The sequence below is a fragment of the Lipophrys pholis genome (assembly GCF_963383615.2).
Source record: "Lipophrys pholis genome assembly, chromosome: 14".
NCBI classification, from domain to species: Eukaryota; Metazoa; Chordata; class Actinopteri; order Blenniiformes; family Blenniidae; genus Lipophrys; species Lipophrys pholis.
Window position 1 is genome coordinate 1889178 of NC_137633.1, and position 23912 is coordinate 1913089.

At 51.4% G+C, this 23912-nt stretch overlaps 1 protein-coding gene across 1 annotated transcript in view; it reads right to left on the reverse strand.

The window, feature by feature from the left end:
• Positions 1-2229: 2229 nt before the first annotated feature.
• The window catches only part of sptbn5 (spectrin, beta, non-erythrocytic 5), a gene marked incomplete at its 5' end in the record, with an annotated part of 37444 nt that continues 15761 nt past the window's right edge, over positions 2230-23912 (reverse strand). The window contains 44 exons of the mRNA XM_080479810.1: positions 2230-2885; positions 3815-3990; positions 4140-4262; positions 4362-4453; positions 4689-4766; positions 4891-4959; positions 5070-5969; positions 6098-6205; positions 6952-7128; positions 7206-7452; positions 9008-9225; positions 9337-9492; positions 9849-10028; positions 10168-10372; positions 10565-10761; positions 10888-11031; positions 11352-11420; positions 11628-11814; positions 11924-12012; positions 12185-12352; positions 12543-12680; positions 13351-13497; positions 13599-13689; positions 14541-14713; positions 14790-14867; positions 16388-16576; positions 16689-16851; positions 17189-17310; positions 17542-17655; positions 17724-17838; positions 17907-18028; positions 18849-18944; positions 19024-19215; positions 20022-20177; positions 20255-20443; positions 20524-20628; positions 20710-20859; positions 20961-21167; positions 21244-21423; positions 21528-21638; positions 21739-21853; positions 22609-22754; positions 23454-23586; positions 23718-23875. Of these exons, the coding sequence (XP_080335936.1) occupies positions 2716-2885; positions 3815-3990; positions 4140-4262; positions 4362-4453; positions 4689-4766; positions 4891-4959; positions 5070-5969; positions 6098-6205; positions 6952-7128; positions 7206-7452; positions 9008-9225; positions 9337-9492; positions 9849-10028; positions 10168-10372; positions 10565-10761; positions 10888-11031; positions 11352-11420; positions 11628-11814; positions 11924-12012; positions 12185-12352; positions 12543-12680; positions 13351-13497; positions 13599-13689; positions 14541-14713; positions 14790-14867; positions 16388-16576; positions 16689-16851; positions 17189-17310; positions 17542-17655; positions 17724-17838; positions 17907-18028; positions 18849-18944; positions 19024-19215; positions 20022-20177; positions 20255-20443; positions 20524-20628; positions 20710-20859; positions 20961-21167; positions 21244-21423; positions 21528-21638; positions 21739-21853; positions 22609-22754; positions 23454-23586; positions 23718-23875 (7143 nt within the window). The 3' untranslated portion in view covers positions 2230-2715. The remainder of the gene's footprint in view (positions 2886-3814; positions 3991-4139; positions 4263-4361; positions 4454-4688; positions 4767-4890; positions 4960-5069; positions 5970-6097; positions 6206-6951; positions 7129-7205; positions 7453-9007; positions 9226-9336; positions 9493-9848; positions 10029-10167; positions 10373-10564; positions 10762-10887; positions 11032-11351; positions 11421-11627; positions 11815-11923; positions 12013-12184; positions 12353-12542; positions 12681-13350; positions 13498-13598; positions 13690-14540; positions 14714-14789; positions 14868-16387; positions 16577-16688; positions 16852-17188; positions 17311-17541; positions 17656-17723; positions 17839-17906; positions 18029-18848; positions 18945-19023; positions 19216-20021; positions 20178-20254; positions 20444-20523; positions 20629-20709; positions 20860-20960; positions 21168-21243; positions 21424-21527; positions 21639-21738; positions 21854-22608; positions 22755-23453; positions 23587-23717; positions 23876-23912) is intronic.

Genomic DNA, 23912 nt, shown 5'->3' on the forward strand with positions numbered 1-23912 from the left:
AGGATTTTTAAAGTGTAGAAAGAGAGAAGAGGTTTTTCTCTGCTTGGACGTGCAGCTCTGACGCGTCCGAGCAGTTTGTCTGCAGCAGGAGGTGCGCAGCTTCATCCCTGAGCTCCTGCTGCTCCTCCTCCTGCTCCTCCTCTTCATCCTCCTGCTCCTCCTGCTCCTGCTCCTCCTCCTCCTCCCGCGGCCGTGAGCGGAATGATGAGGAGGGAATCAGACGGAGGCCTGCGGGGAACCAAACGGCTCCAAGAAAGAAGAGAAAGGAAACAGAAGACAGAAGAGGCGCGCGCACAATTTCTTTCTTTGACACTGTGACGCTTAAAAAAAACTGAAAAAACTGCGTCGATTCAGCTGCAAAGTGCCGCAATTCTGAGAACAAACCCGACTTATTAATGAGCTGGTTGAAGAAACAGGTCTACTTTTCTAATCCAGATGATAGGAACAGTTTATCAGTTTAATAGATTTATTTGCTTTATTTCTCAGTGCATTAAATTAAATCAGAAAGATTCTAACTATTTTGCTTTAACTTCTTAGTGGTCGGGTTCAACGGATTTTCTATTCTAATGAGAGAAAAAGAAAGAACTTCACAAAGAGGAGCCGGGGTGGAGGAAGAAGAGGAAGAGGAGGAAGAGAAGGAGGAAGAATCAGGGGGAGAGGAAAAAGGCGCGCGGAGCGGACACGCGCAGGCCTCCTCATTAGCCGTGCACGCGCTGCGGGGTTCAAGCTTCAATCAATGAGGAGCGAGATCAAAGCGGCGGGAGGCCGCGCGCTCAGGCCGCACTGCCGCGAGGAGGAGATTCATGCTCCAACAGCGACACACTGAGGCGAGAGGGGGAACTGCAGGAGGACCAGGAGGCGACACAACGCTATGTGTGTGTGTGTGTGTGTGTGTGTGTGTGTGTGTGTGTGTGTGTGTGTGTGTGTGTGTGTGTGTGTGTGTGTGTGTGTGTGTGTGTGTGTGTGTGTGTGTGTGTGTGTGTGTGTGTGTGTGTGTGTGTGTGTGTGTGTGTGTGTGTGTGTGTGTGTGTGTGTGTGTGTTCTTATAGAGTATCTTCCTCCCACTAACTAACTAGTATAAAGTAACTTCACAGCTTTAAGAAATAGTTGGTAACGAACACTAGTTGTAGAATAAAATAGATTACAAGTAACTACTTACTTGTAATTTCCAGTAACTGGTTAGATAACTGTCTTTTAAAGTAGTTACTAGTAACACTGGTGATCAGTAATGTTTAGATTTGATTGTAGAAAACAGACAAACTGAAGTAATGGTGACACACACACACACACACACACACACACTAAAATTATGAAAGGGACCAATCAAATCCAAGGAAAACAACCTTTTTTAAAGCGGCGATGAAGATGATGATGAAGTCGGTGTGAAAGCGTGATGAAGCTGCGACTGATGGACTCATTAATAAAATCTCCTGGATGATTAGCAGGAGTTCTTCTCCACCCAGGCTCCTCCTCCTCCACCTTTTCTCCTCCTAAATGGAACAAATTAGTCTGAATGGAGCTCGTCGGGTCTCGTCCTCACAGCTGATGTAAACACTGCATTCAGAACCGAGCGGCGCCGTAAACATCGTCAGCTGCCCTCCGCTAGCAGCCGCCAGCGGCTCCATGTGGGCGGAGCCACGGGGTATCGGAAAGTAATCCGACACCAAGAACCAACATGGTTCACAATAGTTTTTTACAGCTTGTGTCAAAATCTGCTGCTTCTCGAACTGAATACAGGGAGTTAGATGGAAAAACTCGCTGGACCACCTGCTGGTAGAAAGTGGTATTACAGGCCCAATCAGCATGTTGCAGCAGATCCGTATTCTTTCCGTGTTGCTTTTGCCCTGAAACACGACACACTACACCTTTAAAGACTTCTGTGTGTAACTTGAGCTGTTCTGATTGATGAATGGTCCGTTTGAACATCACCTCATCAGCAGTCGACCAATCAGCTGCTGCAGCCGGGTTTCAAACCGTTGCCCCACGTCAGATGTGGAAAGTGACGCACTGCGTGAGGCTGAACGTATCAGGCCGTGTTTACACGTCGAGGTTTCCAATAAAAATGTTTAAACTTCAGAAAAGTTTTGTGTTTACAAGGTAAGGTTTGGAAAACGATGTTGGTTTCCATGGCAACGGCAGAAACGCTGAACATCCTGTAGGTGTAGCACGGAAGGCCACGGACAATGGACCCGTCAATACATCAATACAGGAGTCGATCTGAAAGCAAATCAAACTTCCACAACACATTTAATAACATTTTTGTGTGAAAACAGGATTGAAGCCACATCGGACTCCGCGTGATTACAATCTCAAATATTACGTTTTCATTTTGCCGATTTCGGTGTTTTTCATGTTGACTTTGTTGGATCAGAAAAGCCTCCGACTGATGAATGTTCTTTAAAAATCTGCAGTGATTCATTGGTTCAAAACTTCCTGTTGTCACTCCCAGGTTAGTAACCGCTGCACGACCGTCGTTCTTTCTTCTTCTTCTTCTTCTCTTAAAGTTGCTTTAAACCGCTGTTTGAGGTGTGTGGCGCCACCTGCTGAATCTGAGTGCAACATCGCGATTATAAGGTGATTTTCTCTCATCAATTAGTTATAGAATCACACAGTGAATCGGATTCTTTCCCCTCTGTGGCCTGTGATTGGTCAGTTGGGATGATTCTTTCAGTCCGTCTGTGCTGAAGCTGATCGGAGGGTCGCCGTGGAGACGCTTTACTTCTTGGCGAAGAACTTCTTGAAGACGTTGATCTTGGGCCGTTCACTGCTCGCTGTCTCGTCCGGCAGCTGGGAGGAGGCGACGGCGGGAGGAGGTGAGGGAGGAGGAGAGGGAGGGGGTGAGGGAGGAGGTGACGGAGGTGACGGAGGAGGCGCGCTGTGCGGACCTGCAGGGTGACACATTCAGTTACAGGGATGACCTTCATTATGTTCTATGTAGCGTCGCCTGCGTTGAGCAGCAGCCACACACACAGCAGACATTCCAAACATATTTCGCTTCCATATTTTAAACTCAAACTCTAAATCCACCTTTACTTCACTTTTAAGGCCGTGTTACTGCATGACTTTGGTCTTCTTACCGCCCCCTGCTGGATTGGAGGTGCAGTACATTTACATTCCTCTTTTCTTTTCCTCTCATCATCAGTGTGGAAGATGAAAAACGCTAAAACCTCAGGTCAAAAAAGAACATTATAGTTCCTTGAAGATTTGAAACCTTTAATTCCAGGTATTTCAGCTGGAAATACAGCGAATGGACAGAGTAGTGAAATTCAATTCAATTCAATTCAATTTTATTTGTAAAGCGCTAAATCACATCAACAAACATCTCAAAGCGCTCTTACAATGATAGAGTACAACAGGACCCAACTAATCAAGACAATCTAATTCTACACGCTCGATAGATGTTTCTTATGTGAAGTATCAGACTCCTGAGCCGTCACATTCACCCGTTCACTCACTCACTCACTCACTCACTCACTCACTCACTCACTCACACCGATGGCGGCAGCTGCCACGCAAGCTGCTCGCACGCCATCGGGAGAAACTTTGGGTTCAGCATTTTGCCGAAGAGGCACTTCGACACATGGGCAGGGTGAGGCGGGGGATCAAACCCACAACCCCGGGACCGGAAGCCATCTTCTTCTGCGAAGCGAGCCGCAGCACAAATCTAACGTAACTTCTGAAAGACGCCACAATTCACATGATTTGACCTGAACGAGTTTCAGAGCGAACGAGTTTCCCAGAAAGTTACTGCGATGATCTGCTGTTGAAGAGAGAAACATTCACTCGTCCTTCAGCCTCCAAAACGCTTCCTCACCTGTCATGCTGGCCTCCCCTCCGTCGGGGTAGGAGTGTCGGTTGTAGTAGGTGTGCGGTGGTTTGGGTGGAGGCCCCACCTGCGACGGTCTGTCCGGACGGTCCGCAGGAAGTCCGCTGGCGGCGGACGAGTCATCGGCCAACTTCTCCAGGCTGATGTTGACAGACGAAGCCCTCCTGTGGAGAAGAACGATGGAGCGGGGCAGGTCAGTGTGTGTGTGTGTGTGTGTGTGTGTGTGTGTGTGTGTGTGTGTGTGTGTGTGTGTGTGTGTGTGTGTGTGTGTGTGTGTGTGTGTGTGTGTATGTGTGTGTGTGTGTGTTCCCACCCGGAGTCGTCCGAGTCGTCTGATTGGCTGCTGCTGTCCAGGTGATGCTTGAGTTTCTTCACCCACAAACGCTGCTGATCAGAGCTGGAGGCTGCAAACAGGTACTGACTGCCATCTGACAGGCTGAGACACACACACACACACACACACACACACACACACACACACAGTCACCCTGTGTGTACAGTCGCTGCTCGTGTTCTCAGTGTTTTCTGCTCCTACGTCAGTTTGAAGGTGTTCTCCTTCCTCCTGTACATTGAGTTTTCTCTGCACGATGATCCCGCCATGCTGACTGGAGGCCACCGACACCTCCTCTGAGGACACACACACACACACACACACACACACACACACACACACACACACACACACACACACACACACACACACACACACACACACACACACACACACACACACACACACACACAGCGAAGGAGAAATAAAGAACAACCTGCTCACACACACGCGTCGTTTGTCCACAGTTGTTCTACAGATAGCAGGAGCACAACAGAGTGAGTGTGTTGTTATATTTGTGTGTTTGTGTACCTGTGCAGCGGCTGTTGTGTCTTCATACAGACTCAGAGATTCTCCCTCCAGGACGGCGAACACCTCCTCCCAGTGCTCCGCCCCCTGAAACCACCCCACAGTTACTCCTCCACAGTGTGTGTGTGTGTGTGTGTGTGTGTGTGTGTGTGTGTGTGTGTGTGTGTGTGTGTGTGTGTGTGTGTGTGTGTGTGTGTGTTCCCACCTTGGTCTGGCCTTGTTTCAGTTTGATCTCCAGGTGTCCCTGCATCCTGATTGGTCGATCAGGAGTCACCTGAGAGGAGGACACTTCAGCTGTGAGGTCACATGACCATGACCATGATGATGATGATGATGATGATGATGATGAAGAATCAAAGAAACAGGACATAACAATCTTCTTACCTGTAACGGCTCCCTTTGTGGCGCGTCACATGACTCTGCCTGCTGCTCTCTGATTGGTTCGGCAGTCTGCGCGCTGGCAGGTGATTCAGGTGAAGTTAGTTTCTCTGTGACTGGAGGAGGAGGAGGAGGTGCAGTCGGAGCTACAAGCTGCCTGACTGATGGAGGAGAGTCAGGTGGAGGCCCAGCGAGCTTCTCTGATTGGTTTGGAGGTTTGGGGCGTTGCTCAGACGTTTGCTCCTCCTCAGAGGAGGAAGAGGAGGAGGAGGCGAGGCCAGGTTTTGGAGCAAGAGGAGGTTTGGACCGGAAACGGAGATCTTTGGGAGGTGACGGAGGAGGAGACTGAGGAGGTTTGGATCTGGAGCGAGGCTCTGGAGGAGGTGGAGGAGGAGGAGACTGAGGAGGTTTGGATCTGGAGCGAGGCTCTGGAGGAGGTGGAGGAGGAGGAGACTGAGGAGGTTTGGATCTGGAGCGAGGCTCTGGAGGAGGTGGAGGAGGAGGAGACTGAGGAGGTTTGGATCTGGAGCGAGGCTCTGGAGGAGGTGGAGGAGGAGGAGACTGAGGATATCTGAGAGAGGAGGTGCCAGCTGAGGCTGTGAGAGGAGCGTCAACCTCCATCATGGAGCGTCTGCTCCTCCAGGACATCACGGTCGGACTGGTTCTCCTCCTGTCTGGAGACGGACTCCGAGGAGGAGGAGGAGGACTGGGAGAGGAGGTGACGCTCTCCTGCAGGGAGGACCTGACTGGACGAACGACCTCCCTGAAGGAGGAGATCCGAGGAATCCTATGCTCTGCTGGTTTACTCCTCAGGGAGGAAACTCTGACGGGAGGCTGTCGGAGCTGCAGCTCCTCCTCCTCCTCCTCCTCTTCCTCCTCCTGCGATAGGCCAAGTCTCTTCTCCCTCTGAGAGACAAACACAGGTGAGACGTGAGGAGATCAGCTGCTTCTCTCTCCTGCTCAGTCAGCATGTTCTTGTATTTGAAGTTTCATCTATAAGAAGCAGGAGTTTCTAAAGAGGAAGAGAATCTGACCTGAGTTTTCTTCTTCTGCAGCAGGATGAATCGTTGGTTCTGAGCCAGAATCATGGCCTCCAGGTCCTCCTGCCGCTTCAGCAGCTCCAACACGTCCGACACCGAGTCCTGCAGCAGCCAGGACACCCAGTCAGACCGACACAGACCGACACAGACCGACACAGACCGACACAGACCGACACAGACCGACACAGACTGACAGACCGACACAGACCGACACAGACCAACACAGACCGACACAGACCGACACAGACCGACACAGACTGACACAGACTGACAGACCGACACAGACCAACACAGACCGACACAGACCGACACAGACCGATAGACCGACACAGATCGACACAGACTGACACAGACCGACAGACCGACACAGACCGACAGACCGACACAGACCGACAGACCGACACAGACCGACAGACCGACACAGACCGACACAGACCGACACAGACCAACACAGATCGACACAGACCGACACAGACCGACACAGACCGACACAGACTGACAGACCGACACAGACCGACACAGACTGACAGACCGACACAGACCGACACAGACCGACACAGACCAACACAGATTGACACAGACCGACACAGACCGACACAGACCGACACAGACTGACAGACCGACACAGACCGACACAGACCGACACAGACCAACACAGATCGACACAGACCGACACAGATCGACACAGACCGACACAGACCGACACAGACCGACACAGACCAACACAGATCGACACAGACCGACACAGACCGACACAGACTGACAGACCGACACAGACCGACACAGACCAACACAGATCGACACAGACCGACACAGACCGACACAGACCACCACCAGCAGGTATTCACCCCGTAGTCGTCGGCCGTCAGCGAGTGTTCGTAGGAGCTGAGCCAGCGCTCCGCCTGCTCCAGCTCCCTCTGCAGCAGTAAGATCTCCAGCTCCTCCTCGAACAGCAGCCGGTTCTCCTCCCACAGCTGCTCCACCTGCTGCTCCAGCTCCTCCAGCTCGTACAGACGCTCCTCCACCTGCGGAGGGAGGAACGGCCGAGTCAGAGTAGGCGGAGCATCTCCTTGTACCTGCTGCTCCGGCGGCTCTGCTTCACCTCCTTCCACATCAAGCTCTTCTCCTGGACGAGGCGCCGCCCGTCGTCTTTGGCGGCCTGAGACTTGACAAGCTGCCGGTCGATCTGGACGCGGCGCTCCCGATGCTTCTTGAGGAGCTGCTCCAGGTCGCCGCCTCCCCCTGCTCCTCCTCCTGCTCCTCCTCCTGCGCCTCCTCCTGCGAACACTGCTCCCTCGCTGCTGTGAGCTTCTCCTCGCATCAGAGACAACATCTCCCTCAGCCACGCCCTGATACAACAAATAAAACACAATATCAACAACAAAAACACAATGTCAACAATAACAACCATGTCACAAATATAAGACAATGTCAACAATAGTGCCAAAACAACATCACAACAACACAATTGTCAACAACACAATGTCAACAACAACAGAAAGTCACAAAATACTGTCCACAACAAAACAATGTTGCAACAATTGTTACAATATAACAACATCACAACACACCAACAACATTGGTTCAATATAAAATCACAAAACAACAACACAATGTAACAATAACAAAACATCACAATGCCGAAAACACTGAAGCAACACACGGACAACAAGAGCACAACACAACTAACGTCAACACACATAAAACAACACCAACATTCCGTGAGTGAATAAAATGCCGACACTTTTTCTTTTGAAAAGTCCGAGTCACTCGTCTTTCAGTTGTTGTGTGATTTTCTTTACGTTTGTTTTAGGTTTCAGATCATTTTCATTTATTTAGGAGCCCCCCGGCGAGCTCAGCTGGTAGAGCATGAGACTCTCAATCTCAAGGTGGAGCGTTCATGTCTGACGCTGGGCGCCACCTTCCTGTGGGTTCTCCACCTGCAGGAAGGTTCTTAATGGTGCAATGTGATCTGGGTGACGGTGCTCAGACTGACACCACCGTGACCTGGGGATGGATGGATGGATGGATGGATGGATGGATGGCCTGTTTATATATATATATATATATATATATATATATATTTTTTTTTAAATGCTTCATTATCCTAATGATCATTGTTAATTAACCATATCTTGTGCTGTTTTCTGAAACCACCAAAGGTGGAGCTTTCTGGGCTACCTGGAGATTTGATATTGCAGGTTGTGTGAGCTTTAACAGGGAAGGCCTTCTGAACAGCTTCTCTGTTCATACAAACGTTTCCGCTGTGGGGTCACGAGAGCAGCAGCTTTACATCAATCGCATTAGTTTCGCTCACTTGTTTCTAAAGTTTTCCCTCCAAAATGCAGAACGTTCATCATTAAACAGTAAACAAAAAGACATTGGTTCTGTCTTCCTCTCGCTGAGAGTCGAGGAACCTTTTACAGTTTAAAAAAATAAAAAATAAGAGCTGGAGTTGTTTGATTCATCTCGTCTTTGAATCCATCAGCAGTAATGATGCACTTTTCTGACATTTTCAAACCACAACTTCTCCTGATAATAAGACCGTTTTGATGTTTCTCAGCTCTTCCTCCTCCACTTATCAAAATTTCAGGGTGCTCTGATGCCTTGCTTTTTGAAGGTGGAGATGGCGAGGCTGGCTGGTTGAGCCTCGTGTTTGTCTTTCAAGACCTTTACTCACTTTTTTTTTCTTTTTTAAAAAAACGCTTCTTTCTCCACAGATTTTCTGATGTTTTAGCAACAAACTCTCAGACACCAAATGTGAAAATTCTACAGCAAAACCTGAAAGTCGCCATTAGTTTTTTTTTTCTACAGAACAATGTACATTAACGTTCACAGTTTTCCCTCCGAAAATAAATCAAACAGTTGAGCTGCCGCCCGCTGAGAGATGTTTGGAGGACCTACATGAGCTCGGCGCAGTGGGAGAAGCAGCTCTGCACCTCCTCGGCCTGACTCAGCCGGAGGCGGCGCTCCGAGGCTTTGTCCTGCACGCTGCTCCAGCAGCTCTGCAGATCGTCCAGCCGCCGCCTCACCGAGCCGCCGGCGTCCGGCTGCCGTCTGCCGAGGGCGTGGCCCTGCTCCCTGCTGCGGGTCACCTCCTCCGAGATGAGGACCAAGTCTCTCTGTGGGGAGGGAGAGAGAGAGAGAGAGAGAGAGAGAGAGACGGGTGTGTGAGGGCTTCAGGCACTCAGACTCTCGGCGTGTCCCAGGAGGGTTCGGGTTCGGGTTCGGACCTCCAGGGCCTCGTGCTGTCTCAGCAGGGTCTGGATGGAGTGCAGGTCGTGGCCCTGGTCCTCAGAGTCCAGCACCGCCTCCTTCTCGGCCATCCAGCCCTTCAGCTCGTCCACGTCGTGGTGGAACTGGTGCACCTCCCGGGCCGACTGCAGCGCCTGGACGACACAGGGAGACTCAGCGTCTCAAGTGAAACATCTCCGTCATGTCTCCATCACATCTGTAACAGCTCTGTCACATCTACACCTGCAGTGTCTCCGTCACATCTGTACTATCTCAGTCACATGAATCATGTCTCCATCAGTATCGTCGTCATTAACTTTGTACCGTTTCCTTCACCGCTAACACTTAGAACGTCTCCGTCACGTCTCCGTCACGTCTCCGTCACGTCTCCGTCACGTCTCCGTCACGTCTCCGTCACGTCTCCGTCACGTCTCCGTCACGTCGCATATCACGTCTGTAACGTCTCCGTCACGTTGGGAATGTCTCCATGGCTCCTCCGTCCGGCCGGTACCTGCTGTCTCGTCCTCATGCTGGCCTCCAGCTGCTCCCACAGGCGACTCAGAGACTCGTCGGTCCTCCGAGCGTCTCTGTCCTGCTGCAGACCTCCAGCCAGCTGCTGCACCGACGTCAGGCGGCTGCGACCCAGACCAGACACCTCCAACTCCAGAGCCTCCAGCTTCTTCTGGAGGACCTGCAGGTGGAGGAGGACAGCTGTTCACTAAACACACTGGATCCTCTTCAGACACTTTTTACTCTAGAGAAGCAAGAAAGACTCCAGAAGGTGAATCTCCAATCTGTTCAGCTGATTCAATAAGTCTGAGTGAGTTCACCTCCACATCCTCCAGATCCTGCCCGCAGTCCTCAGACTCCGCCAGCGCCTTCTTAGACAGCAGCCATGTTTGTAGTTCTTTGGCTTCCCTCTCAAACACAAAGAGGCGGAGCTTGTCTTCAAGTGCAACACGGCGAGCCGCTGAGAGGGCGAGGAGGGAATCAAATCCTTCCAGGAGGGCCGGGAGGGAAACTCCAACCAGACGGCTGACACACACACACACACACACACACACACACACACACACACACACACACACACACACACACACACACACACACACACACACACACACACACACACACACACACACACACACACACACACACACACACACACACACACACGGTTTATGACTGAGTTTTAAGGCAGAAACACCTGAGTGGACGTCGCTGCACCTGTCTGGATGCTGCAGGTGCTGTAGCGACGCTCCGCTCTCCTGCAGACGCTCCATCCTGCTCCTCTGGTTGTCCACCTCCACGTCCAACGAGTCCAACCTCCTCAGCAGGGCCTCCGTCACCTCCTCGCTCCTCCCGGTGTCCTGAGACTCCAAACCAACACACTGTTCCTCCATCCACTGCTGTAGCTCCGACACCTGCAGACACACACACACACACACACACACACACACACACACACACACACACACACACACACACACACACAGCTGAGCGCCATCTCCGGGCACGACGCGGTCAGCTGTGGTGTGTGTGCTCGTTACCTCGGTGATGAAGGTGTGGATGCTGAGCGCCTCCTGCAGGAGCCTGCCCTTCCTCTGCGCCTCCTCCAGCAGCTCCTCGTTGAGGCGCTTCAGCTCCTTCAGACGCTCTCTGATGTCGTGAGACGCAAAGTGTCGCCCGCGCACCTGAAACACATGGCAGCCATGATGGCCACGCCCCCTATTCTCACCAACAACACAAAGATACACTGGACAAAAATAATTCTCAGTCATTTCCACAAACACAAAAATAATTTGCTGAGTTAATGTAATTTAATCATGTCACACATTTTCATCTATTCTCATTAAGTAGATTGAATCCCATTTATTCATATTATCTGAACAACATGTATTAGAATGAACCATTTAACAACAAGAAACTCAATACGCTCATGTTAATCAAACATATTTCTGATATGTAAACTGAAAAACTGCATAGTTGAGTGTAGAAGCTGAGTGGTCGTTACCAGACTTTGTCCCGCCTCCTGCACCGCCTGGACCAATGGGGCGCGAGCCGAGATCTCCTGCACCAGAGCCTGAAATCACCCACGGTGAGTTCAACATCTTATTTGGTATTTCAACTGAAAAGTCTGACATGGAATCACATTTCTGTATGTATTTAGGAGGCTGGAGGAGGTCGTTTCATAGCCAAGGATGTCCGACATAAGGCCTGTGGGCCAAAACTGGCCCAGAGGACGCTCCAATCCTGGAGGTGTGGAACGTGTTGGAGGCTCTGAGGTCACCTGGTGTTTGTGCAGCAGCTGCTGGGTGCCGCTCAGAGAGCTGCCGCAGTCTTTAGCGGAGACGGAGGGCAGCCTGTGTGTGATCCAGCCCTCCTCCTCCTCCACGTCTCGGTAGAACTGAAAGAGCAGCTGCCAGGCCTCCAGCAGCTCCCGACGCCGCTGCAGCGGCTCCGACAGGCCGTTGTACCTGTCCAAAAAGAAAACCTTGAACCAGGGGTGTCCATCGTCAAGAAAGCCAGGAGTGGAGTTCGTATGAGAGATATATATAAGCTGCCACGGAGCAGACTTCCTGTCACCTGTCGACGGTCTGAGACACTCTGGTCTGGATCTCCTGGGCCAGGAAGTTTCCCTGAGAGTGAAGAGTCTGGGCGGTCTCCATCAGAGCCTGGTTGACAAAACACAATAAAGAACCACACTGAGCCGCAGAGCTACTGTCCTCATCGCTGAGCAAACTGTTCTCGTCCTGTTCCATCTCACCACTGCATCGTCTAGCGGAGCTGCTGCAGGTTTAGACTGCTGGGAGAAACACTGACCTTCTACATACAGTCATATTTCACCTGGATGCGGTCTCTGTGTCCGTCCACCTCCTCTTCCAGACCCTGCCGGGACTTCAGCAGCCGGTTAACGGACGGCAGGTCGCTGCCACAGTCCTCGTTGGTCAGCTCCTTCTCCACGGAGCTCACGCTGTGCTGCACCTCGTCCAGGGAGCGCTGGAACTGCAGCGCCTGCACACACACGCAGCGGTGCTGCCGTTACTGCGGCAAATGACATTTTTCTGTTGCACTTCAAACTTTGACTTTGCGACTGACGATTTCCCGCATTGCGAAGGGAGTGCAATTTATTGATGAAAGTCTCTGCTGGTGACCTCAGTGACTCGGGCCCTCTGCGTGCAGGCTGGGCTTCAGCTGTGTGTACCTGGTAGGCCTCCTGCAGTCTGGTTTTCTTCTCCTTGCAGTTGTGGATCAGAGCGTCCCAGCTGTCCGTCAGCTCTCTGAGACGAGGCCGGACCTTCGATTCAGCCGCCCGACACGCCGACAGCAGCTTCTCCGCCTCCTACACACACACACACACACACACACACACACACACACACACACACACACCAAGCTGTAATTAAGTGTCATTTTGAGTCAAAGAAACACACTCTGAGATGTAAGTGCTCAAGTCGTCTAATGACTCATTAAGTATCAACCTAAACCTCCAATATTTACACAGATGAACTTTGTACAGCTACTCAACTTTATTATAATAATAATAACAAAGCACTGTTAAACGTGTTACTTTTACTGTACAGCACAACACAGAGAGGGAGAAGAGAAGCTTCTTCCCTCAGGCTGTTCCAATGCTGAACCGAGAAAAATAGACCCAGAAGATTGCCTTGTATATCATGTTTATTTGCACTATTCAACACTAGTCTACCCATATATATCTATTTATCTTTTATTGTTCCTGTGACCTACTTTTCTTTATTATTGTTATTATTAATGTCATATAGTGTGCTATTTTCATTATGTGTGTTCTAGATTTTTATTTCTATATTTCCGTCACATAAAAACTGTTGTTTCGGTACAGAACATGTACTTAAACATTTCACTACACATCATAATGTGTATAATTGTTGTGTGTGACGAATAAAAAACTTCACTTGACTTGAACTTAATCACTCAAAATGAGTGTGTGAAGTCCCGGTCCGAGCCAGCAGGGGGAAGCAGAGCGCGTTCACCTTGCTGAGAGCGTCCAGTCGGTAGCGGCTGGCCAGGATCTCGGCCTCGAAGCTCTGATGCTTCAGCAGTTTGGCCTGAAGGTTGGTTGGTTCCCTCCAGTTCTCATCCAACGCCACGGCGTTACGCTCGTTCAGCCACACACACACCTGGAACACACATACACACACACACACACACACACACACACACACACACACACACGCCTGAGCGGTAGCAGGCGGGAGACGGCGAGTTCCTGACGTTTTACCTGGAAGCTGCTGGATAGAAACTGATGAAGCTGCAGAGATTCATCCAGAGATCTGAGACGAGAACGACTCTGCTGCTGCAGCTGAGTCCACCTACACACACACACACACACACACACACACACACACACACACACACACACACACACACACACACACACACACACACACACACACACACACACACACACACACACACACACACACACACACACACACACACACACACACACACACACACACACAGACACACCACAATATTTTCTTTCAAACTCTCTCACTGTGTCCACGTGATGTTAAAGGTTCCATATTATAAAATTCCTCAGCAGTTTCACATCGGTGTCGGAGGTACAACAACATTGTATTCCATGTGTATTTCCTCAAATCCAGCCTTGGTCCTGAATGTCATTCAGTCTGAAAGTCCCTCTGGTGAGCTCCACTGAGAACAGGCCGTTTCTGTTTCTGTACCTTTAAATGCTAATGAGCTGTGTCTGTCCACGCCGACTGTGTGTCTGTTTTCCGGTTGTGTTTGCGATGAGCTTGAAATCTTAGAGGGCAGAGCTCCTCTACCTGTGGGAGGGTCAAAACGAGGATCGACCACCAGAGGGAGTGGTCATTTCCCCAGGTGATGTCATGAAGGGAGAATCTCCGATTCGCTGAGGACCTGTTCCTCTGGGTCCTCGTACACGGGCTATAAGGACGCATATTACTGCTAGAAGAATATTACAAAGTAAATTTTGCATAATCAAGGACTTTTAATTTGCTTCGGTGCAGCGACGACGGAATTTACATTTGATACATTTAAAAAAAAAAAAACCTGAATAAGTTTTCAACATTAAAAATGTGTGTGTGTGTGTGTGTGTGTGTGTGTGTGTGTGTGTGTGTGTGTGTGTGTGTGTGTGTGTGTGTGTGTGTGTGTGTGTGTGTGTGTGTGTTGTACTCACCTGGCGGACAGCGCTCTGCTCTTGGTTCTGACAGTGTCGGAGTCGTAGTGCTTCTCCTGGATCATCTTGTGTCCCAGCTTGTCCACCTGCTCCACCTGGACCCCCTGAGCCTCCAGGGCCTCCTGGAACTGTAGCTGCTTCCTCTGCAGAGCCTGGACCTCCGACACCGAACTCTGGAGACACGCAGAGGACAGGTCAGACCAGACGTCTCGTTGAGGACGGGGTTCTAGCTGGAGCGGACAGATTTACCCCGAGGTCCTGGTTGGACAGCAGAGCCTCACTCTTGCTGATCCAGCTCTCATTTTGTTCCACTGAGGACAGGAAGACCTGCCGGACGGAGACCAGAGACGTCACAAGCAGAACGCTCACAAACAAAGATAAAAGTACAGAAATAAACCCGTGGAGCAGCGAGGCGCAGACGTTTATGGTTTGGTGGCGACCAGAGGATTCGGGAGCTCGACTGAGGTCTCCGTGTTTTGGATTAACTGGTTCCCCTGTTAACTGGTGATCTTCTTCCTCCAGCATTCTCCTTTTAACAGCAAATGTTAAAAACCAGACAGAAACCCGTAGGTGGAGAACGCCGTTTAACCACATTTCTATTAAAGTTTAAAGAATCGCAGCGTTTGTCTGCATTATTTTAACGTCAGCTGCTGCTAACGGCTGGTGGCAGAAGTCACCAGTTAACAGGGGCACCAGTGAAACTGAAACACCGGACAGTGAAGCACCATCGTAACGATCCGCATTTTGTAATATCATTAATAAATATATATAAATATATAGTATTTAATTTATTTTTGGAGCTGATATCTAATGCATGTTCACTCCGCATCATATCAGGGGATTAGTTCTGCACGACGGGGGAAAAGTCAGATGACTCCGCCAACACCGCATTTGGTACTATATTATGATGGATAACGACCGAGACGAGTGGAGTAGAGGTGAGTAGAGGCCAGTAGAGGCCAGTAGAGGTGAGTAGAGGCCAGTAGAGGTGAGTAGAGGTAAGTAGAGGCCAGTAGAGGTGAGTAGAGGTGAGTAGAGGTGAGTAGAGGCCAGTAGAGGTCAGTAGAGGTGAGTAGAGGCCAGTAGAGGTGAGTAGAGGTCAGTAGAGGTGAGTAGAGGCCGGTAGAGGTGAGTAGAGGCCAGTAGAGGTCAGTAGAGGTGAGTAGAGGCCAGTAGAGGTCAGTAGAGGTGAGTAGAGGCCGGTAGAGGTGAGTAGAGGCCAGTAGAGGTCAGTAGAGGTGAGTAGAGGCCGGTAGAGGTGAGTAGAGGCCAGTAGAGGTGAGTAGAGGCCAGTAGAGGCGAGTAGAGGTGAGTAGAGGTCAGTAGAGGTGAGTAGAGGCGAGTAGAGGTGAGTAGAGGCCAGTAGAGTTCAGTAGAGGTGAGTAGAGGCCAGTAGAGGTGAGTAGAGGCGAGTAGAGGCCAGTAGAGGTCAGTAGAGGTGAGTAGAGGCCGGTAGAGGCGAGTAGAGGTGAGTAGAGGTCAGTAGAGGTGAGTAGAGGCGAGTAGAGGTGAGTAGAGGTCAGTAGAGGTGAGTAGAGGCGAGTAGAGGTGAGTAGAGGCCGGTAGAGGTGAGTAGAGGCCAGTAGAGGTGAGTAGAGGCCAGTAGAGGCGAGTAGAGGTGAGTAGAGGTCAGTAGAGGTGAGTAGAGGCGAGTAGAGGTGAGTAGAGGCCAGTAGAGGTCAGTAGAGGTGAGTAGAGGCCAGTAGAGGTGAGTAGAGGCGAGTAGAGGCCAGTAGAGGCCGGTAGAGGTGAGTAGAGGCCAGAAGAGTCAGGCTGAGTTGGAGCTCGTGGAAAAGCAATCTGAGAGGCCGAGGGGGCGTGTTCCCTGGCCGCGGTCCTGAGCTCACCTGCAGCATGCGGGCCTGGTCCAGCACGCTGAGCCGGAGCCTCCAGGACCCGTCCAGTCCCTCTTTGGCCTCCGCCAGCTGCTTCAGAGCCTCCTGGATCTGAGCCTTGGAGCTGTGACCGGACCGGATCAGACCCAGGCCGAAGTCCCGCACCGAGTCCGTGCGCTCAGCGCGGGCGTCGATCTCCGTCTACACACACACACACACACACACACACACACACACACACACACACACACACAGCGTGACGTGAGCTGGACTCGGACCGTGGCGGTAGAACCTCAGACCCTCCTGCCTTCACCTTCCAGTCCTGGTGCTCCGCCAGCAGCCGCTCCGCCTCGCCGCTGCTCTTCGGGAGTCCTTTCGCCGCCATCTCAGCGCTCTGTTTGAGGCTCCACTCCAGCAGGAGGCGCTGGTTTGCCTTAAAGAGCTGCAGCTGGTGCGCCTCCTGCAGCTGCTCCTTCCTGTGAAAAAAACAAAAACACAATTTCCCGCTTTTATCATTTTCATATCGAACTTTTACACAAAAATGACATTTCTACACGTCGTGAGGTGAACCAGAGGACGAGACCAGAAGAAGACGAGACCAGAAGAGGACGAGACCAGAAGAGGACGAGACCAGAAGAAGACGAGACCAGAAGAGGACGAGACCAGAAGAGGACGAGACCAGAAGAAGACGAGACCAGAAGAGGACGAGACCAGAAGAGGACGAGACCAGAAGAGGACGAGACCAGAAGAAGACGAGACCAGAAGAGGACGAGACCAGAAGAAGACGAGACCAGAAGAAGACGAGACCAGCACCTGTTTTTGATCTCTTTGTCCAGAGTCTCCAGAGCCTTCTGCACCTCCTTCTGTTTGCCCTTCAGCTTGTCGCTCATCACCGAGCGAGCCTTCACGTGGTCGCAGACGTCGCTCTCCAGACACTGCAGAGACCACGACCCCACACACACACACACACACACACACACACACACACACACACACACACACACACACACACACACACACACACACTGAACTGTTACTGAGGTTTTGCATTTAATCTGTGTTTCTTTGGATTTATTTTTTCATTCTGCCAAACATTTCGACTGACTTCATAAAAAACGATTATTTTCAGCAGGTTCAGACTACAGACCTGACCTAGACCTACTGACCTGTGCCCTCTCCTGGATAAGCCCCGCCTCTCTCTCCGTCTTCTCGTGGCGTGCCATCAGGTTCTCCACGCCGTCCACGTCGGAGCCGCAGTCCTGATCCTGCAGCAGCAGCATCTGACCAACGAGAGGAACCTCGTCACGATCACCTCTCCCACGCCTGAGGGAAGGATCGGCGCACAAACCTTCTCGTTGGCTCGATCCCGAACCTCCTCCAGCTCCCGGATGAGGCCGTGGACCACCAGCGCCCCCTGCAGCTTCCTCTTGTAGCTGCTGAGGTCCCCGTGAAACCGGCTCCACCTGCGGGAGACCGGAGCTTCAGCGGAGGGACGGGAAGCAGGTGGAGGTGGGCTCGGGTGGGGGTTTACCTGTCGTTGAGCTGCTGCCTCCGCCGCCGGACCGTCCGCAGCTCCTCGGCGCTCTGGCGCTCCTCCAGACGAGCCGCCAGCTTGTTGATGGCGGTGATGTGAGCGTCGTCCACCGTCACCACCTGCACATCCAACACATAAGAATTATTATTCCATTTCAGCCAATGTTAACTTCATTTGAACTCGGTGCGTTTATAAACCACATTACAACAATCTGGCCTTTTTTAGATTGAGAGAGGCCCCCTAGTGGTGAAACGTTATAGTTCCTTTAAACAGCTAGTGAGTAGGGAGCCCCCTAGTGGTGAAACATTAGAGTTCTTTTAAACAGCTAGTGAACAGAGAGCACTTAGTAACTCTTTTATTAACCTACTTTGATAAAATGAATGGGTTTTTGGGCGGGTTTACTTGAAATGACAGTTAGTCTGAGTTTAGGGAAAGCAAAAGGAATATCATGTATATTTTCAAACAACACATCAAACCATCTTTCAAAGCATTTTAGAATTCTTTGAAAGAAACCTCAAAAAAAAGAATTGCAAAATAAACTTTTTTTTTTTTTTAAGCTCTTAGATTTTCAGTCATTAATAACTATGATCATATCTAAACATTTATAAACATTAACAAACCTGAACACATTTCCAATTGTGTGCATTTAAAAATAACTATGATGGAGAAAGTTGAGTCTGATTATCTGTAGAAAATTAAGTGAATAAAGTTCAGGGCACATTGTTAGTTTGTTGGCATAAACACATTTCAACATTATTACAGTTTATTAATGTATTTTATGAAAAAAAATAAAAAAATAAATCTCTTGTTCTTGTTCCCGGGAGGAAACGGTGCCGTGGCGCCCTCTACTGGCCAGCCGACACTGATACTCCAGTAGAAGTGAACCACTGAATGACCGGATCGGATAACAGACGGCGTCACTACAGGAACTGGTCTCACCCCGGCTCCACTTCCTCTGAACTCGCTGAGCTTCTTCAGCAGCTGGACTCCGTGTTCGTAGTCTTTTCCAACGTCACCGACGTTGATCATCACCTCCTGAAACACGGAGAACACCTGAGTTCCCCCCCAGTTCTGAGACTGGGACCCCGCTCCGTCCCGTAAGTCCGTCCCATACCTTGTGTCTGATCCAGGCCTCAACCTCCTCCACCTTCTGCAGGAACTCCAGGAAATCCCGGTTATCTTCCAGAGCTTTCCCTCTGGTGGCCAAGGCCTTCTTCAGCTCCTCCCAGTGGAGCTCCAGAGAGGCTGCGCTCCTCTTCACCTCCTTGGACGGAGGGAGGTGCAGGGAGACCAGCTGGGCCCCGGCCTGAGGGACACGTGGACACGACACTGAGGTCTGGAGACCCGCTGGAGTCACTTCCTGTCTGGAACCGTCATGTCTCCACTGGAAAACCCTCATCCAACCCAACATCCTCACATCTCTCGAGCCCGCTGCTGCCCTGCTCCACCTGCTGCTGCTGCTCTGCTAAACCTGCTGCTGCTCTGCTAAACCTGCTGCTGCTGCTCCTCTGCTAAACCTGCTGTTGCTGCTGCTCTGCTAAACCTGCTGCTGCTGCTCCTCTGCTAAACCTGCTGCTGCTCTGCTAAACCTCCTGCTGATGTTCTGCTAAACCTGCTGCTGCTCTGCTAAACCTGTTGCTGATGTTCTGCTAAATCTCCTAATGAATAACTAATCTGGTTGCTAACGTCAAGCTAAACTCGCTGCTACTGCTCTGCTAAACCTGATATGCGCCTCTACTCTGCTGCTGCTCTGCTAAACCTGTTGCTGATGTTCTGCTAAATCTCCTAATGAATAACTAATCTGGTTGCTAACGTCAAGCTAAACTCGCTGCTACTGCTCTGCTAAACCTGATATGCGCCTCTACTCTGCTGCTGCTCTGCTAAACTTGGAACAGCAAAGTTAAACATGTTATAAATGTCACAGATCATTTTCCCTAGATCCTGCAGTTAAAATCGACTGTTTACAACAAACTAGATTGAGATTATCTCACTGTGGTACTTCAGTCAGTGTGTGTGTGTGTGTGTGTGTGTGTGTGTGTGTGTGTGTGTGTGTGTGTGTGTGTGTGTGTGTGTGTGTGTGTGTGTGTGTGTGTGTGTGTGTGTGTTTGGCACCTGCAGCACAGCCCTGATGATCTGACTGTGGGAAAGGATTTCCGCCTCGAACACTTGATGCTTCTGCAGCAGCTTCATCTTCATCTGCAGGTCACTCAAGTCGGCTTTGCCGTCCTCCGACATCTTCTGCATCCGCTCAGAGACCCACTGCTCCGCCTGACGGGCGCCACAGACACATACAAGGTTTGAACCCCAGATAATCGCAGCCTCTGATTGGTCAGCTGGGTCCTTACCTCATCCACGTCCCTGTTGAAGATGCACAGCATCCTGGAGAGCTCCAGCTCCTCCCTGCGTTTGACGGACAGCTCTCGGATCCTGTCGCGTCTCTGGAGGAGGGCTCGGAGTCTGGTTTGGACCCGCCCACTCTTCTCTGGCGTCAGCTGTTTGTTCAGACGCTCGGCGAGCTCCTTCACAGACGTCAGCTGGACCGACAGGAGGGGAATGAGAAGGTTTAAAGCAGCCGCAGCATGTGAGAAGAAGATGAGACCAGGGGGGAGCAGACCTTCTCCTCCTGCGAGCTCAGCAGCTTCTCGAAGGCTTCGTGACGTTTGATCAGACCTTCCGTCTCGTCCACCGTGTTTCCCAGAGTGCTGCTCTGCAACAGGACCTGCAGACGACCAGAGAGTCAGAGCGTGTTTCACTCCAAACCTCATCCCGCTGAAACCCGAGCTTCAGGTGTGGCTGGTACCTCCTGAGAGCTGGACGTCTTGTCCACGCTGCTGACGTCTCTGTAGAAGATCTGCTCCAGGTGGACGGTTTCTAACCAGCGCTGCTTCCTCTTCCACTCCTCCTCCAGCTTGTTTCTGCTGGCCAGCAGAGCCTCCAGCTTCTCCGTCACCTGGTCGAGGAAACAGGGACGCGGCAGAAACGAGCTCACGCTGGTTTGAAAGGCTCCGCGAAGGACAGCTTCATGTCGGCGAGGTAGAAATCCTCCCTCACCTCCCTGCTGCTGCTCCTGTCCAGCTTCCGCTGGAGCTCCTCCCCCTGCTCCACAGCCCGCTGCCAGGTCTCCTGCCGGGCCTCAAGCTCCGCCCACAGCTGCTGGTGCTGAGCCAGCTGCAGGTCGGCCGTCGCCACATCGCTGATGCTCTCCTCGGCCGCCATCGCCGCCATCATCTGGCTGCACCACAGCAGGAAGTCCTGCGCCTGGAACAGGAACAGGCGTGTCCATCATGTCGGTAATTCAAACGTCCTTCAGACGTGAGTGTCTCTCCGTCCTCACCATGTTGGAGAACTGGTACCGCTGGCACGCCAACTTAAGCTCCACCTCCCTGCGCTCGGTGAGGAGCCGCAGCTCCTCCCACCGTTCCACCACCTCCTGCCGCAGCTCCTGCAGGCGGAGCCTCAGCTGCGGCGTGCACAGGTTCAACATGGAGTCCACGCCGTCCAGCTGCTCCTGCAGCTGTAGAGGAGGAAGAGGAGGAGGAAGATGCAAGTTTCACGTTAACTTAAAGAGTTGAATGTGTGCAGAAAATCAAGACCCAAGATGTGAGTGCGGGTGACGACCTGCTGCTCTGTGGTGGCCAGCTCGTGGAGCAGAGCCTCGTGTTTCCTCAGCTGTGAGATCACGCCTCGCAGGTCCTTCGCCACGTTATCAGGAATGCTCTTCTGTCGCTCCTGGCGGGGATGGATCGGCAGCAGACTCAGGTCTGCAGCTCCGCCTCAGAGTGACGCGGCATTAATGAAACGTACGATTGTACCGAGGACGGACGGATACCTGGATCAGACTGAGGGCGTCGCTCAGCTCTCGGTAGAAGCGATGACTCTCCTCAGCTCGCTGCAGCTGATCCTGACGCTCGCTGGCGGCAGCATTCAGATCCTCCCAGCATGCACTGCACACACACACACACACACACACACACACACACACACACATCGTGAAGTCATTGGACATTTGCATTATTTATATAACGTTTTGACAGCAACCCCGCCGGGTTGACCACTCCGTTGAATCAGACTGGTTGATAACAGTAAAAAGTTACTTCTTGTAAAAGTAGTAGAGTTACTTTAATGAAACTTAGGGTATGTCCACACGAGCCAAAACCATCTCTTTTCTCCCCCCCGAAGGTTCTCAAATATAATTCGATCCACACGTCACTATGACCACGGCTCAACACGAGGCCTCAGGGCATGTAGTACATATGCCAGGCCTTTAGGGGCGCTGTGACTCACCAAACATAACAAAAACACAGAAGAAGTCATGGAGCCCATAGACATTAAGAAGTACAAACTTGCTCATAGACTTGTAGTTCTATAGATCTATGCTCCTGCTCCTCCTCCTGCTAGCGTCAGTAGCTTCTGCAGCGCCACCTGCAGCATGTTATTCGCGATTGCTGTGGTTATTGGTGACATCGCGGACCGCGCCGAGCGGAAGAGGGGGTGATTACGTCATCTTTTTTCACAGATGACGGTCTTTGCCGTCCACACCTCACAGCCGAGCCGGGCTTTTAGAATTGCCCGACTCTGGGACCCGAGTTCAAACAAACCGTCGTCACCCTTTCAAAACGCCGCCTCGTGTGGATGATCGGCCAAAAAACCGCTCGTTTAAGTGAACCGGCGTTCTGGTGTGGACACGCCCCCAATGAACCTGAGCTGCTGCAGAGTCTCTCTGACTGTGGAGCTCTGAGTTGTTTTGCTGCGGATCAGTCGAGTGCCGACGTCCTTGCAGCCGTGGAGACGCTCCTCTCCGACCGCCAGCTGCTTCAGGAAACCCTCGAACCTCCCCCGCAGCAGCTGCAACACACACACACACACACACACACACACACACACACACACACACACACACACACACACACACACACACACACACACACACACACACTTTTAAGGCACTCCACATTTTCACAACAGAAATTCATCAACTTAGTCTGTGCTCTCTCTCTCTCTAGTCTGCTGTCTCTCTCTCTCTAGTCTGCTCACTCTCTCTCTAGTCTGTGCTCTCTCTCTCTAGTCTGCTCTCTTTCTCTCTAGTCTGCTCACTCTCTCTCTCTCTCTAGTCTGTGCTCTCTCTATCTCTAGTCTGTGCTCTCTCTCTGTCTAGTCTGTGCTCTCTCTCTCTAGTCTGCTCACTCTCTCTCTAGTCTGTGCTCTCTCTCTCTAGTCTGCTCTCTTTCTCTCTAGTCTGCTCACTCTCTCTAGTCTGCTCTCTCTCTCTCTCTAGTCTGTGCTCTCTCTCTCTCTAGTCTGTGCTCTCTCTCTAGTCTGTGCTCTATCTCTCTCTATAGTCTGTACTCTCTCTCTCTCTCTCTAGTCTGTGCTCTCTCTCTCTCTATAGTCTGTACTCTCTCTCTCTCTCTCTAGTCTGTGCTCTCTCTCTCTCTCTCTCTCTAGTCTGTGCTCTATCTCTCTCTATAGTCTGTACTCTCTCTCTCTCTCTCTAGTCTGTGCTCTCTCTCTCTAGTCTGTGCTCTCTCTCTCTCTCTCCCTCACCTGGACATGCTGGTAGTCAGTTCCCAGGTCCTGAGACTCGGCCGTCTCTCTCTGCTGGTTCATCCATTCCTGAAGCTCTGAAGACTCCCGACTGAACTCATGGAGATGAAGCACCTCGGTCAACCTCTGACCTCTGAGAGACACACACACACACACACACACACACACACACACACACACACACACACACACACACACGCAGCATGTGATGTTGGAGTTGCGTCCGCGTCGTCGTTGCGTTGTGTTGTGATGTTGTCTCGTCACCTGAGGGCGGCGCGGTGCTGCAGCTGCTGGTTCAGGCTGCTCAGGTGTGTGTAGGGTCTGCGGAGCTCCTCCAGGCTCCAGGTGTGAACCGCCTGCTCCACCTGCTCCCCCAGCTTCTCCACCTCCACCTCCAGCACCTCCAGCCTGCCCTCCATCACCTGCAGGGGCAGCGAGAGGAGACGCTCCATCACTGAG